Source organism: Thunnus albacares, chromosome 2, assembly GCF_914725855.1.
Source record: "Thunnus albacares chromosome 2, fThuAlb1.1, whole genome shotgun sequence".
Lineage (NCBI taxonomy): Eukaryota > Metazoa > Chordata > Actinopteri > Scombriformes > Scombridae > Thunnus > Thunnus albacares.
The window spans coordinates 10,477,415-10,492,407 of NC_058107.1; the positions used below are offsets into that span (position 1 = coordinate 10,477,415).

The 14,993-nt window shown below is 37.6% G+C and overlaps 1 protein-coding gene across 1 annotated transcript; it reads right to left on the minus strand.

Annotated features, from left to right (window-relative positions):
- Positions 1-8,142: 8,142 nt before the first annotated feature.
- Positions 8,143-11,404, minus strand: LOC122991924 (potassium voltage-gated channel subfamily V member 2-like). The gene is made up of 2 exons (XM_044365409.1): positions 9,980-11,404; positions 8,143-8,432 (listed from the first exon to the last, which is right to left on the minus strand). Exons 1-2 carry the CDS (start codon positions 11,312-11,314, stop codon positions 8,172-8,174), a joined length of 1,596 nt encoding a protein of 531 aa, XP_044221344.1. The 5' UTR covers positions 11,315-11,404; the 3' UTR covers positions 8,143-8,171.
- Positions 11,405-14,993: the final 3,589 nt, after the last annotated feature.

Below are 14,993 nucleotides of genomic sequence, written 5' to 3' on the forward strand. Positions count from 1 at the left end.
AAATATTTAATTAATATTCACAACTGCCCCTGATATAAAGACAAAAATAAGTTATCTTGTTTTTATTATTCCTTGATTACCCACCAATGCCCGGCTCTATTTAATGGGAAGGTTACTTAAAGTATAAAGAGTTCTCTTGTTTATGACTGTATTTGGATGTAAACATGAAAAGATCAAAAAGGAAAAAAAAGACATAAAGTCCTCAAAAGCATGTTCATATTCAGATATACAATGATTTATGAGGCCTTAGGTAAAAAGGAAGAAATAGGAGCATTTTCACATCTACAAGCTCCAGATTTTTTTCTTTAAAAAGTAACATTTTACATGATAAAATAATCTGGAGAATAGCACTGAGTAGTGAACCCCTGTTATGTTATGTCAGCAGAGGCTCAGATGTTCCTGTCTGCTGTCACTTGCTCAGTTAAGTAACCAACTGTACTGTCATCTTGTCTGTAAATGCTGCCAGAGCGTCATCTGTAATCCCAGGCAAAACATGTCATACAGGAAACAGCTGAGGCGTGTTAAAGGAAGTTTACACCAAATACGCAGAAAGATACAAAAGGATCACGATGCCTATTTTGCAGGTGCTCAGGTGGGATGCATTATCACAAAAAGTAATGATTTAGATACAAATAGTAGTAATATCGCTGTTGCAGATGCATTTATGAACTTTGTTATTCACGATGTCATCAGTAGAATATAATGCAATCCTTTTTCTGTTGCTTTACCACTATTTTTAAATTAATTTTGAGTTTAGATTCTTGTTTATTTCATTTTTTATTTCTCACCCATTATTGTCATATTCTCATTCAACCATGCACAGTCCAACTATCTTTATCGTTGTCTGTTTTGTGACGTACCTAAAAAGAAAAAAAAAACCTGTTCATCCCTTGCTGCCCCTAACAAGTTCCCCTCACCAGTCCTGAGGAGATATTTTTGTCATCTACAGTAGGTGAGGGCTAAGTTAAGTCTGGCTTTATTTTTAGTCGGCCATGGCATTGTTGTTGTTCTATATATATACTATGCTGAGGATATTAGATAAGGCCTTTGTGCCTTTACATCCTGGCTTGTTCAGCACTGCCCAAACTATTAACCTGACACGTGACGTGTCAACAGTATTACTTCTACATCCTCAGCTCTAATCTGAAAACAAAAGCTAGTGATCTGATTGCAGACGCACACAAGCTTAACTGGAGGTGATCTCAGGTTGAACATGAGTAGATTGGAGCCATGTGAGGCCACTAACTGCTGAGTTTTGGGCAAGGCAGGTTGTATAAGACAATATGAGCAAGTGATTGTCAGAGATATAATATGTAAGAATACACAAATTCTTATACACTATACTGTACATTTTAAAGACCCGTATTTTCTCTTCTTTTCAATATCTTCACAAAATTTGAAGGTTTAGTAAGTACCACATGACCCTGAGGGGACTGCAGGAGGAATAGTTTGATTTCTCCATTATGTCACTCGGAGAAATGTGTGAGGATGTACTTGATACAATGTTTCACTTTTCCAAAAATACTGTTAAGTCTTGATTGTTTTAACACAGACTCCCAGGTCTCTTTCAATAGTAAATTCTGTCAAATCATTCATATCAACTAGTTTGGAACCCAGAGCTGAAACAATGAGTTGGATCAATCGAGAAGTCGATTGACAGAAAAATAATCAGACCAGTTGATCTTTCAGTCGTCTTTTAAGCTATTAACACCAAACATCCCCAAGTTTGAGCTTTTTAATTGTTCGATTGTTGCTTTTGTGACAATAACACAAGTATCTTTAGGTTTTCGACTGTTGGGAAGACAAAACAATTTGATGAAATCGCCTTTTGCTTTTGAAAATTGTGATGGGCATTTATAGACTGAGTAGACTAATAGATTAATCAATAAAATAATCAACAGATTAATAATTGGTTGTTGCAGCACTAAACTCACCCCACCAGTCTTCATGAACGAAAAAGTGAAAAATAATCCCCACATGTAATATCACAATGTGAAACGACAATGGTATTTAGGCTGTATGTAATGTTTTTCACCATAAATAAAATATAAGTATTAACTCACAAAGATACTGTAGGAACCCAACAAGGAGAGGAAATTATTTAGATGTATGATTCCTTTCCCAGAAAAGTATTAATTGATAATGAACTAAATTACAGTTTGCTCAGCTTGGAGATGATTCCTGTGATATCTAAGCAACTACTTTTTATTTTTCATAGAGTCAATACAATAAATTAGACCCGTCATATTTCTAATGAGATCTCAAAGGTGTTGACAAGTAGGAAGCAACTGAGCATCAACACAGAGCAACGACATGACAACATTTTGGTGTTCCCAAATGAAAAACTTTTCATTTAATATGATGACTAATGAGAACAAAATAGCAAAACAACTTATTACTGTAACATCTGTGCTGTAACAGTGGTTGGAGAGCACTGATTATAACCAAAGTGATCACATGATACAGGTAAAAAAAAGACCAAAACTACAATATATTTATGTATTTTGTATTTATGACATTGCTTCATTACAAACATAAATGTTATAACTTATGAGTATAGCTGCATTTGCAATATGACAATGTTGAGTTCAAGATCCATTAATACATATCATGTAACTAACTTAAAAGTACTGAATGTGGTGATCCAGAGAGGTGTTGTATCATTCAAGGTAACAGTGAACACATCCACAACACGGGAGTGTTTGACTGGTTGTGACAAGACTTGTCACTCCAGAATAAGAAGGAAAAAGATGGAAATTGCACATGGAAGTGGAGATCCTCACACAGCACTCCAGAGCTCTATTTCAGAATGGTGTCTTCATTTGCTGTAAAAAGACAATAAAATAATTAGCAAATGTAGGATTTCACATTGCAAATAATAACATGCTTTACACTGAACGGCATTGCTCCCGCTTTTGTGCAATTAAAAAGTGTCACCAGCTGTATTATATTGTACTTTGGTGTTTCTATTATTATGTCCACCACCTGTAAGCGGTGCAGCATGCAGACATATGCATGTACCAGATGGAGAGTATCTGACACATGGATAAGGCTGAGGAGGATACCTTCTGCTAGCTGCTTGGCAATGCGCTCCTGCTCCTCGCGGATCTTTTTCTCCTCCTCCTCGATCCTCCTCTCCTCAGCTGCGATGGGCTTCAGATGATCTGAGCAAAGGAGTTTATTTTTTTAAAAAGAAACATTCATTATGAAGAAAAAAAATCCACTCAATACTATCAATGTGCACAATATTTCCAAATAACATCTGCTTAAACAATTAAAGAAAGATTGTTATGTATACAGTACATAAACACTCTATGTGAGGGCCGAAATCACTAACACATGTTCCATCATCCTTATTTAAAACTCTGCAGGATCACAGTGCACATCTGTCAGCTTTTGTAACACTTAACCTTTTGTGACCTTTTTTTCCAGGCACTGCAGTTTGTAATATAGTTTGTGAAGTTGATGACATTGCATGTTTTGCTTTTTTGTAAAAGGATCAGGTTTTGGAAAAGTATATTTGTAGTGTTTTAAGCATAACATTTGGTGTGTAAAAATGTCGGCCATATGTAGTTCATAATACTGTTTTATGCAGTGGATTAAAGTGGGTTGATCTCAGTGCATCATATTGAGAATAACTCACCATATCTCCTTTTGCCATAGATGATGCCAGCAATCAAAGCTGAATACCTGGCAGTCTGTAATAATGGAAAAGAGGGTATCAAATTTCAGCACAGGTCTAGAAGTATCTGTAAGTACAAATGAAAAAGTGACTGGACTTGCAATTTAGGTCAATGAACACGTTTTGCTACTCACTCAGGAGCTTCATCAGTTCTACATCAACAGAAATGTAAAAATAAAGCAGGAAGCTGAGTAGACTTTGATAAAGTAGTTCTAGACATTCATCCTTTGCTTTGCCTCCCGTTATGTTGCTACACCTGTTGAACTCTATTTAGTGCAACAAGAGCTTATTGAGACCTTGGTCATGGGCACAAACTACACACTGAACAGTTGTATTGAGAAAGTTTCCAGAGTGTTTAGGACCCTCTCTTCAGTTCAGCATAAACAAAACCCATAGAAAAACACAGTTTCATTAAAATATATAGGCTACTTAAAGTCCTCCTCCTCTCAAAAATGTATTTTTCTTCTTATTCCTACAGTTGAATGTTTGAGCTTCACTGTGCAGAATGATATACGTGCAGAGTTTGACACTTCAAAGTTGTTTTCACATTCATCTGCTGAAAATGGAAAGTTTCTCTGTGATCATTGATAATACAATATTAAGATCTGTACCTATCAGCATGATTTGTGACATCAAAACTAGTTTGGAGCCAATCCTGGTCCACTATTCAACTTAGACAAGTGTGATGTGGAAACTTGAAGCCTCCAGTGCACAAACACCGGGAATGAACTTTACAGTGACGTAGGAAACATCTTGTGACCAGCAGTTAAACTTTTAAAATGAATAATATTTGCATATTTATAGATTCAGGAATTTTAAATGAGGGCCAAGGAGATGTCTTATTTTAAGGATTTTAACAAGATAATTTAACTTTTTTGTGGAAAAAACATATCAGACACTAATTATTAGTTGAAGTAGAGTATTTTGTATACATCTTAAAACAGCCTGTAGTTTCCAGTCTGACACCACTGAAAGTGAACGGTAGCAACAACAAACTAATTCTAAAACATGAATGATAATGGAAACAAATACTGAACTTAGGTAACCTTAGTTTTAGCCAAGATAAAGGATGAGGTATTGTCTCTAAAATATCTTAATGTATTTTGATGTATATTGGTTATTTCCAGTGACATTTATAACAAACAGCTCACACTTCGTTTCAATGGAGACAGATTTAACTCTATTATATAAGCCGTAGCCAAGACTGTTGTTCTGTCAGTGCATGTTGTACTGCATAAAAACGTTTAATAAATGCACTGAAGAGGCTACATGCAGCACATTTACACATTAAACTTAGCTTTTCTTTGACTCTTTAAACCGTGCAAAGTGTCAACTGTTAGTTAGCATGCGTGCTAGCTAATGGTCAGCAGGTTAGCGTACTCTGTTAGCTGGCAAACTGAAATAAGTATGCAAGGCTGATTTTACAGTTAAACATTAACAACCTCTTTTATAGTAATGTCCTGCAACACGAACCTTAATCAAAGGTGACACTGCAACTGGAGGAGCCATCGTTTACCAGCGGGCTAACAGCTAGCTGCAGAGGTCACTTTATCGGCGAAGAGGACTGTAAGAGGAGATTTCTTCTTCTTCTTCTTCTTTGAAGCTTTACTGCAGCTCACAGCCTCACTGGTGATTTACTGCCACCTCCTGGAGGCTGCGACACTCATGTTCATACAGTCACCTGAAAAGCGCAAAGATCTCCCAACACGTTTTATGATGTATAGAAGATACTCTACTTTGAATAATTATTTGTGTCTGATGTGGTTTTTCCACAAAACAAGTTAAATTATCTTGTCAAAATGCTTAAAATGACATCTCCTCCTTCTCCCTCATTAAAAAACCCAATATATATAAATATGCAAATATTGTTTATTTCAAAATTAACTGTTACTAAATGTGTGTTTTTGTGTGTATACGTATTGTTGAGTCTTGTGCAGTTTCATATGTATTTTTCTGTGGAGTTTTCTGTATTTTAAAAGCCCATCTAAGGACAGGCATTACAAACTAGTTCAGGCTATAAATGCTGCGGTATGTGGCTGAAGTTCATGCTATATACTTGTCCCTACATCCCTACGTCCCTACATCCCTACGTCCTTACAAAAATAAACATTAAATAAAAATAAATAGAACAAAAACACATTTTTGATTGGAGGGAGTGTGTCTGAACTAAATATCCCAATCGTGCAAATAAAGAGCTTTCTGTATTCAATGGTACATTTGTTATTTATCATAATGGCAAATAACATAGTATAACATAAATGAATAATACTTTTTAATATTTTTGCAACACACATACCTAATAAATATGATCACATTTTTGCTGTATAGTTCTCCCATTCAAAAATTCCATTATTCAATTAAAACCTTTGCTGCTTCCTTTCATAGCATGTCACTTTCTCTACATCAAAAAACAATGCAGCCACTGTCTCTTTATTAATTGAGCTTTATACTCCAAGTCTAGACATAATACTGGGTCCATATGTCCTATCTTATTATTTAAAAAACCTATGTGGTGTTAAAGGAGACCTGTGGCATCATCCATTAGGCCTACATCTCTACATCTATAATCCACTGACAAAGCTGAAACATGCAAAGTTCCACTACAAATTCCTGTTCACCTCAGAGTTCTCACTCTGACAGTCAAAATTATTACCTATGTTTAGCTAAATGGATTGTAAACCAATATAACAGCCCTGCAAAATCTTACCTTAATGAAGATGATCATATTCAGTTTTGATACTGTGTCCCAAATGTGTTGCCTCAGCTGTGGATGTGTTTGTTGTGTTGTTGACCTATAATGTATTATGGTAATAGTTGTTCATGATATATTAATTCCCCTTTTTGACACAAATGGGGTTATGCATCTGCCATTTAGTGGCCATTTTGAAGCACTGCAATATCCTCAGACATAATTTGCCTGCATCATTGTTGGGAGCATTATGTCCACCACCATGCTGGGTTAAAATCACCAGCAGCTACAAAATGCTACATTTCCCAGTAGTGTGTTGTTTTTCCTGTGTTGTAGCATTAATGGTAAGATTAGTGAACTAAAAATGGAGGACCTGATTACACACCAAGAAAAAGGCTGACTGCAATAGCAAAGTTCATCCAGTAGAGGTTAGTAGAGATGTATGCAGGTTAACAAGTCTGTCTGACATTTCACATCAATGAGACTATTTTTATGAGCAGTACAGTGTTTATTGAAAATAGAGTATCAGATTGCATCGTGTAATTTACTTGCATGCATGGCAAGCAGTTACATACTGTGTAGGCAAAACTACTGAACATTGCAAACACATGAAAAGCAGCACCAACGTTTGAAGGTTTAGTACACTTTGCAAGCCCCTGTGTGAGCACACTTTTAATACATTGCATCTACATATAGTAGAGAACTAAAACTTGTTAATGAGATATATGCTTACTCCTGGTTAGGAAGTCTCTGAAAAGTAAAACATCCAAAATCAGAGTTGTGTAGCAGATTAGCAGAAAAGGTCGAGGTGCTCTGGGAGCTGCGATTGAGATAATAAAAGCTTTTTTTCCATCTGTACTCTAATGCTCCAAACCAAAATAGCAAAGTTAAACCTCTTCAACTAAACAGTAGGGTGATGATGCAATGTTATATCTTTTCACTGTGGGAGTTTTATTCAGTAGGACTGCTGCCTCAGTCTCAACATGTAAAAATGGCATGGCAAATCAAAATGTCATATAAATCTTTGATAACATATTTAGTAAAAATAAAAAAAAAACAACAAGATACATTTAAGTGGTTTTAAAGTTACAAAAATGATCTTCCCTCACTGAATAACAAATAACAACATAACATATAAGCTTATTTTCCTTATATGCCAGGTTTTTGCAGCTGCACCAGTACATCAAATGGAATTCATTTTTACATATTCATTAAAGTGTCTTTGTAAACATTGGGATCTTTTTTTCTGTGGGTTTGCTTGTAAAAACAGGAGTTTGTAAAGATGGACTCAGCAGCAAGTCTAGCAAGTGTCACTGAAAATAGGTTGTAGGTGGATGTCTCTTTTTTTGTCCTCATTGAAAATCAGCTGTAGTGTACACATTGAGTGATTCTTCTTATGTTCATCTATTCAGTAATAAAAATATGGTTTTCTGTATACAAAAGCAAATATTTTATGAGATCAGTCCCTTGTGTTTAATGTTCTCCCCCTTGTTCTCCTGAATTTAGTAAGCCCATCACTGAACTGCAGTCCTTGTCACCACTAACTGGCTGTGGAAAGGTGTAGCCAGCCATGAGCTTCTTATCAGCTGCTCACATAGGGACGCTATCTACCCTAGATCCCACCCAACTTTTTTCAGGCATTCAGTGCAGTGAAAAGGACATGATCCTTCACTGGCTTCCAATCAACAAACATCTTTCACCCTTGTTATATCCAAGCATCCAGATCCCATACACATTTTTTGCACAGTTTTACAGTCAAGCATTTTATTTCTCTGTAAAAGGTTGCGTAAGAATTCAGTGTCAATGACAGTGGCCGTTTCCAAAGCAGTGGTTGAACCTTTTCGCCGTCCTCTTGGCAAACCTCACTTTCCCTCGTTTCTGCGAGGAGGCTGTGTACTGATTGGACTTGAGTTTAGAGTAGTAGTCTGAGAACTTGTTGAAGAGGATGGATATGGGCAGACCATTGAGGATGATTCCAAAAGCGATGCAGATGAAAGCGAAGAGACGACCCAGGATGGTCTCTGGGTAGACATCTCCATAGCCGACAGTGGAGATGCTGACCTGCAGGGGAGTGAGGGGAGTAGTCAGTGCTGATTGAAAAAACGTGAATCACAAGCTTAATCATCAGACAATTTCAGTCAGTGTCCTGTTTAGTACATCTTAGTCTTTTGGTGATATATTTGGCTGACACGTTTAATTATATATTTTTTAAAAAGTAGATTTACTCGAACTATTTCCCTTCATTTTTGGTGCAACAGAGTAGAGAGTGAGAGGAGAGGAGAGAAAAGGGGAATGACATTTATCAAAGGTCTCCTTGCTAAATTCTAACTGGGAAAGTTGCAGATATCTGGAATGTATCTTGGCTCCACCAGGAAAACCCAGTAATTTTATTGTTAACCAAGTCACACAAGTAAGAATACAAAAATAAATTTAAAAAATGAAATTATGGCTGCTGTCAGTGCAGACTTCATGTTAAATGTGATGTTCTGCCACTAATTGGACAGAACAATGTTTATGTCAGCCATATCAGATATATCACATGCAGAAATGGTCAAAGCTTCAGTATCTCCCACTTAATGTTGTCAATTATGACTTTGTGTTAATGTTTGATTTCAGATTTGATTTTAGAGAAATGGCATACAATAGGACCTGTACCATATACCTACAGAGCAAAACTATTCAACTGCTGAAGTCCATTATTTCTTCTATGCCCTATTACCAACTTGTTTTACATTAGAAGATGCTCGCATCATGATGTTCGCAACATGCCTATTCAAATTTTAGCTAATTAATTTTAGCCTGTTATGGCAACATTATATGGCCAGTCACTATTGCATACAGCATAGTGGTCATCAGCCTTGCCCTACCCTTTCTACAACTATGAGGAGTTTTGGAAAAAGGGGCGGTTGTCTCCAACTTTGGTTTACTCTTTCTTCTGTCTGCTGAGCACAGTCTGACTGTGTTACACTAGTCTGCCTGGCCGGGGGTTATGATCCAGCTCATAAGAATACAGCAAGAGTCCAGATCAGTGAGTAGTGCTCACTATAACCATTACTATGATTACAAGGATTATCATTTCCTCCCCCTGGATTAGAAGTAAGATTGTACTCGGTCAAAGAAGGAGGGGAATGATCTGTTAAAAGGGTTATTCATGGAAACAGAATCATCGGCTCATCGTTAACAGCCAAAAAGTAGATAATTCTTCTCTGTGAAACTAACTAGGTGCTATGAATAAGTAAGTAAATATGCTCAAAACAGTTTGTGGTTTGAAGCTTCTGTTCTTCTCACCGACATATATCAAACTAAAGAATGAGGTGACACATCCTGCAGTTGAGTTGACCTCATTACGTTTTGTAAGCCAGATAGTACTGGAGTGTAATCTAATAACATTACATGGTTGACACACCATTCCAGGATAATGTAAGCATTAAAGTAATTCAAGGACAGGGCACCTAATTTTAATTAGATAAATAGGTTCCTTTGGTTTGTTACAAAAGTAAGTGATTTTTTCAAGATTAATTTTAAGACTTCCAATGTGTTGTTACTTGTGAGTTTAGTCTTGTTCTCTTGGTCCTTTACACTATTACATGTTACAAAGTTGTACTTACAGCAGCCCACCACCATGCATGAGGGATGCTGGTGAAGTTTGTCTGCGGCATGTCATGCTCCACAGTGTAAACCATGGCGGAAAAGCTGAAGATACCCATGGCAATGAAGAGGAAGAGGCAGCCCACTTGCTGATAGCACTGACGCAGAGTGAAGCCAAACGCCCGCAGGCCTGTGGAGTGTCGTGCCAGCTTCAAGATACGAAAGATTCGCATCAGTCTCATGATACGCAACACTTGCCCCAGCTTTCCCACCTGTCCCACCGCCTTTATGTCGGCCTCATGCTTCATGTAGTTTTCCTCACTGTCAAAGAACTCCAGGATGGCCTGGAGGAACTGAGGCAGGATGGCAATTAGGTCCACAGTGTTAAGCACGCTCCTGCTGAAGGCTTTGAGGTCAGGAGTAGACACCAGACGCAGCAGGTACTCCATGGTGAAAAAGGCGATGCACATGGACTCCACATATTCCCAATACGTCTTGCCACTGAGCTGGCCTGTGGCAGTTCTGTACTGCATCTCTTCCACTGTGTTGAGAGTCATGGCCACCAGGGAGATCAGGACAAACAGACTGGAAGCCACCGCCATCAGCTTGGCCTTGACAGACGAAAAAGGCTTCTCCATGAAGTTCCAGATAGCTCGACGCTTTTTGCCCATGAACATGTCTTGGAAGAGCTCCTCATTCTCCTCAATCTCCACCTCGGCTTCCAGCTCCCTCTGGATCTTCAGCTGGTCGTTGAGCTCGTCCTGCCTCTCCTCGAAGGAGATGCGGCAGCAGCGGTGGGTGTTCTTGATCCTCACGCCCCAGTAGTTGATCTCCTCCAGGAAGTTGCGGGGGCACAACTCGTCTTTGATCCACAGCACACCAGTCCTGTAGAAGTTGAAGATGCTGTGGAAGACATCGGGGTCCCTGTCGAAAAAGTACTCATTGTTGGTCACAGTGTAGTCATCACATAGGTCCAGCTTCATGTTGTGGTCTGTGTAGGTGGCCAGTCGTCCTATTCTGGTCTTGGGGTACTTGGCAGCCGTCTTGTAGGCTATCTGGTAGGACTTTCCACCTACATTGATGTTGATCATATAGTTCTTCTTGGATGGTGAAATCGGCTTGGAGAAGCTGTAAGGAACAGTGTCATCCTCTTCATTCTCATACTCAGCATAGATGTCGTAAATGTCCCTGCTCAGATCCTGCATGGAGTTCCATGTCTTCACGCAGCTCTCCTTGGCTAATGGATAAACAATCTCCGAGGGTCTTCGATTAATGTCTGAGTCTGCAACTTTGTAGTTGGGAAAGAGACTCTGTCTCCTGTTCCACAATTTAGCCACCTTGCTGGTGCTCTCCATGTCAATCCCATACACTACACAGCAGACAGAGCGCTCGGACCAGCTGGCATTACTGGTGCCTTTACCTAAGCATGGAGGACATGAGCAGGCTGCCTCATGGCCCCATTAATGTTGCTGACTAAGAGGATCCGCGTGCTTACAGGACATCTAAATACCATTATCCCCTGCTGAGCTTCCTGGCCGAAATGACGTTGGCTGTGTGGCATATCTCAACAAATGCCCATCATGAATTCACCCATTTTAAATTAGTTAAAAAAGTTATAATATTAACTTTTAGTGCTTACAGCTATACAGCAATTTTAAAACAGTATGCATGACAATTAGTGTTGTTTTCCTCACATTTGTTTATGAATACATAGGCATTGTGTCATACATTAATCTTTTTGCAATCCCCTCAGATTACTCAAAGGAAGTCATATTGGAAGGCTATGATTGAAAAATACCATTGCGCGTAATGTTACTTTTAAGTTGTGCAAAACTACAACACTTTGTGATCATTTATTGTCAACTTGGCAAATTTTAATTTTAGTAAAACTCTTTTTTTTAGAATTGACTATAACTTTTTTATGTTGGATTATTATTTTGCAAAGCTTTAAGATACTGGAGGAGAACAAAGAAAGACTGGTGGACACATAAAAGAGGATAAAGGCTTTAAGCATTAGCCTACTTCCTGATTGGGAGGGGGTGCAGGATTCTTCAGACATGAAGTGAGTAAAGACCACAGACTCTCAGACATAATCTTTTGTTTTTATATCAGACTTATATATATGTATCAGTTATAAGTTTGTGACATGTCTAACAAGTAGTAGTGATTTAATTAGACGTGATTTTTACTCAGAAAGATGTCAGGTATTGAACATAACATTGCTTGACAATGAATCCTCTTACTGGATATCAGATTATTGTCCTGCTGATTAACAGTGCAGGCTGACCAGAGACGGTGTTCTGGGAGGCTAATGGCTGATGAAATTATGAACTATACAGTATATCAACTTTTATTTACCTTCGTGGCGCCAAGCACTCCTGACCAGTTAAAACAATTAAGGGTTTAAGTAATTAACGCAGTGACATTTAAATAGAGCTACCAGACTTAAGCTAGTCTTGTTAGTCTAGTTGTCATAAGAACATGAGATGAACTGGATTTGTCATTCAAACCACAGGTGAAGAGGTCAGAATAAAAGATGGAAATTTGAATATGATGCATTATCTGATATATGATACAAGTTTTAAGGCTACTAACTCATAAAGTAATAACTGACAGACAATATCACACTTTAAAATGTAATGAAATATTCCTCATAAAAAACAGCTCATAAAACAAGACTATTGGGTAGAAGATTGAACTCTTACTTACTTAGAGCAGCCACCCCTGCTGTTTAGGGGGCTCACTCATCCCATTTTTATTTTACTTAGAATTTTTCCCTCCTGTATTGATCCAGTAATAGTCCAGGAAGGATGATAGTTAAAGAATGCATGCATGAATATCACCATACTTGCATTTCACAAGGATTAATCATCTGCTCTCAAGGTCTCCAGTTTCCTGTCAGTCACTGTTGTCCGCAAGATTTACGGATCAAATTTAGTAAAGTCCCTTCAAAGCTTCTTAGTAGAACAACAACAATGTAGGTTATAATCCCTTGTGTAGGTTTATAAACCCGCTTGTGATATACATTCTCTCTTATTTACAGCAGGAAAATCCAAACACAGATTGCTCCATAACACTGAATGCACGTGTTAAAGCTGATCTTTGCTGATATGCTTATAATACATACACTACTACTCACTACTCACTACTCTACTCAAAATAGGGACACACTGAATCCTTAGTTTTTTTGTTTCCTCAATCAAACACATTTTTAAAATAGTTGTTAGTATAGTTTATACACCATAAAGAGCCACACATGTCCTACAACTTTGTTTGACCACATAAAAGTACATTGAGGTAATATTTGGAAAATCAGAGTTTTGTTAACTGTTCATAACTGAAAATGTAGGCATATTACACTCCTGTCAGTCACCATGTTGCACAATTTACCTTATAATGAAAAGTGCTACATTGCCACCAGCTTGAGTCACTTCCCTAGTCCTGTAAAATACAGCACAATATAGGAAATTAGAGGTGATGAATACACTGATGTATTCTCAAAGATCATCCAAGGATGTTTACTTGATGAGTGATTCTCAACCTTGAGATTAACACCCACACAAGGGGTTTAAAATTAAATTTGAAAGGTTGTGAGGTGATTAACAAGAGGGAAAAGCAGAAAAAATATGTTTATGCTACAAAAAGTTAGGTTATTTTTTTCCTCTAATCTTTGCTTTCCTTTCTTGTAAATTACTGACTAATTTCACTCAAAGACACTGTACTATATTACAGCAGAGAAACATATTATATTATACACAGCTACTTTTTCTTCTGAATGCCAATATTATTGATTGATCTCATTAATTTGACCACATGTGTTATTGTGAACAAGGTTAACTTGACAAATATTGTCAGTTTGAACTGTGTGACAGTGACAGCCTTCAACAGGAGCAGCAAGTCTCACTCAGCAGAATACTGGACCAGCTGTATTTTCAGGTTTGGTAAATGTGTGTCACATTAGCACTTTGCCTTAAAGCATTAGGAATAATCTAGTGTGATGAAGAAATAATAGAGAGTGCTGTCAACTCTCTCCAGCAGACGGTAGTATCACAGTCATTAGTAGGAAGATAATACAAGACTGTCACTAATCGCTTTCTCTATTGTAGTGTATGATGACACCACAAAGACAGTGTTATGTTGTTGAGTTTGGATAGATAACTGTCTCCATGCTAAAGCCCAAATCTGGAAAGGGTTAAGAAAATAATCAAGTAGTGACAAGTGTTTAACGAACATCAAGCTAAAATCAAGGCGTGTGTTGTGTGATGTGTTTGCTTCATTTACTTATGTGTCTTCATATTCCATCTCACAAAAGAGCTTTTTCACAGCTGACATTTTGACTTGTCGCAGGAAAAGCACAGGTGTTGCTAATAACATTAACAATGGCTTTGCTCCATTCAGGTGTCCCAGTAAGCCGAGCTATTAAACCAGCATGCACAATAGACCCATTTCACAGCAGACATTTTGACTTGTCAAAGCAGGAAAAACACCAGTGGAATTAATACCTTTAACGATGGCTTTGTTCCATCAAGGAGAGCTTACCAGGGTTCTGGTATTGTGCATGCTCACTCACTGACATGGCTTACTGGAACAATTACTGTCATGGATTCATTGTTAATGTTATTTTTTTACACCTGTGTTTTTCCTGCTTTGACAAGTCAAAATGTCTGCTGTGAAAAGGGTCTATACTAGAGTCATGAAACCTGCACACCTAAATGGAATGCAGCCATGATGCATGTAATTAATTACACCTGTGCTCTTCCTTGCATATGTGAAAAAGTCGGCTGTAAAAAGTGTTTATTCATTTTGTATTAAATTAAATGTAGTCTAAACCAAAGCATCTCTTCTGGTGTTGGTGGGAGTCTTGTGTGGCATCATTAATAATGTTTTTAATTACACCTGTGCTTTTGCTTCTATGACATCTACAGTGAAAAAATATGACAAACAGTTTTTGGTTTGACATCCACAACTCCCTTTCTGAACTGACAATTTATATCAATTTAATTCTAATTATGTATAAATACTATAATAATTGTT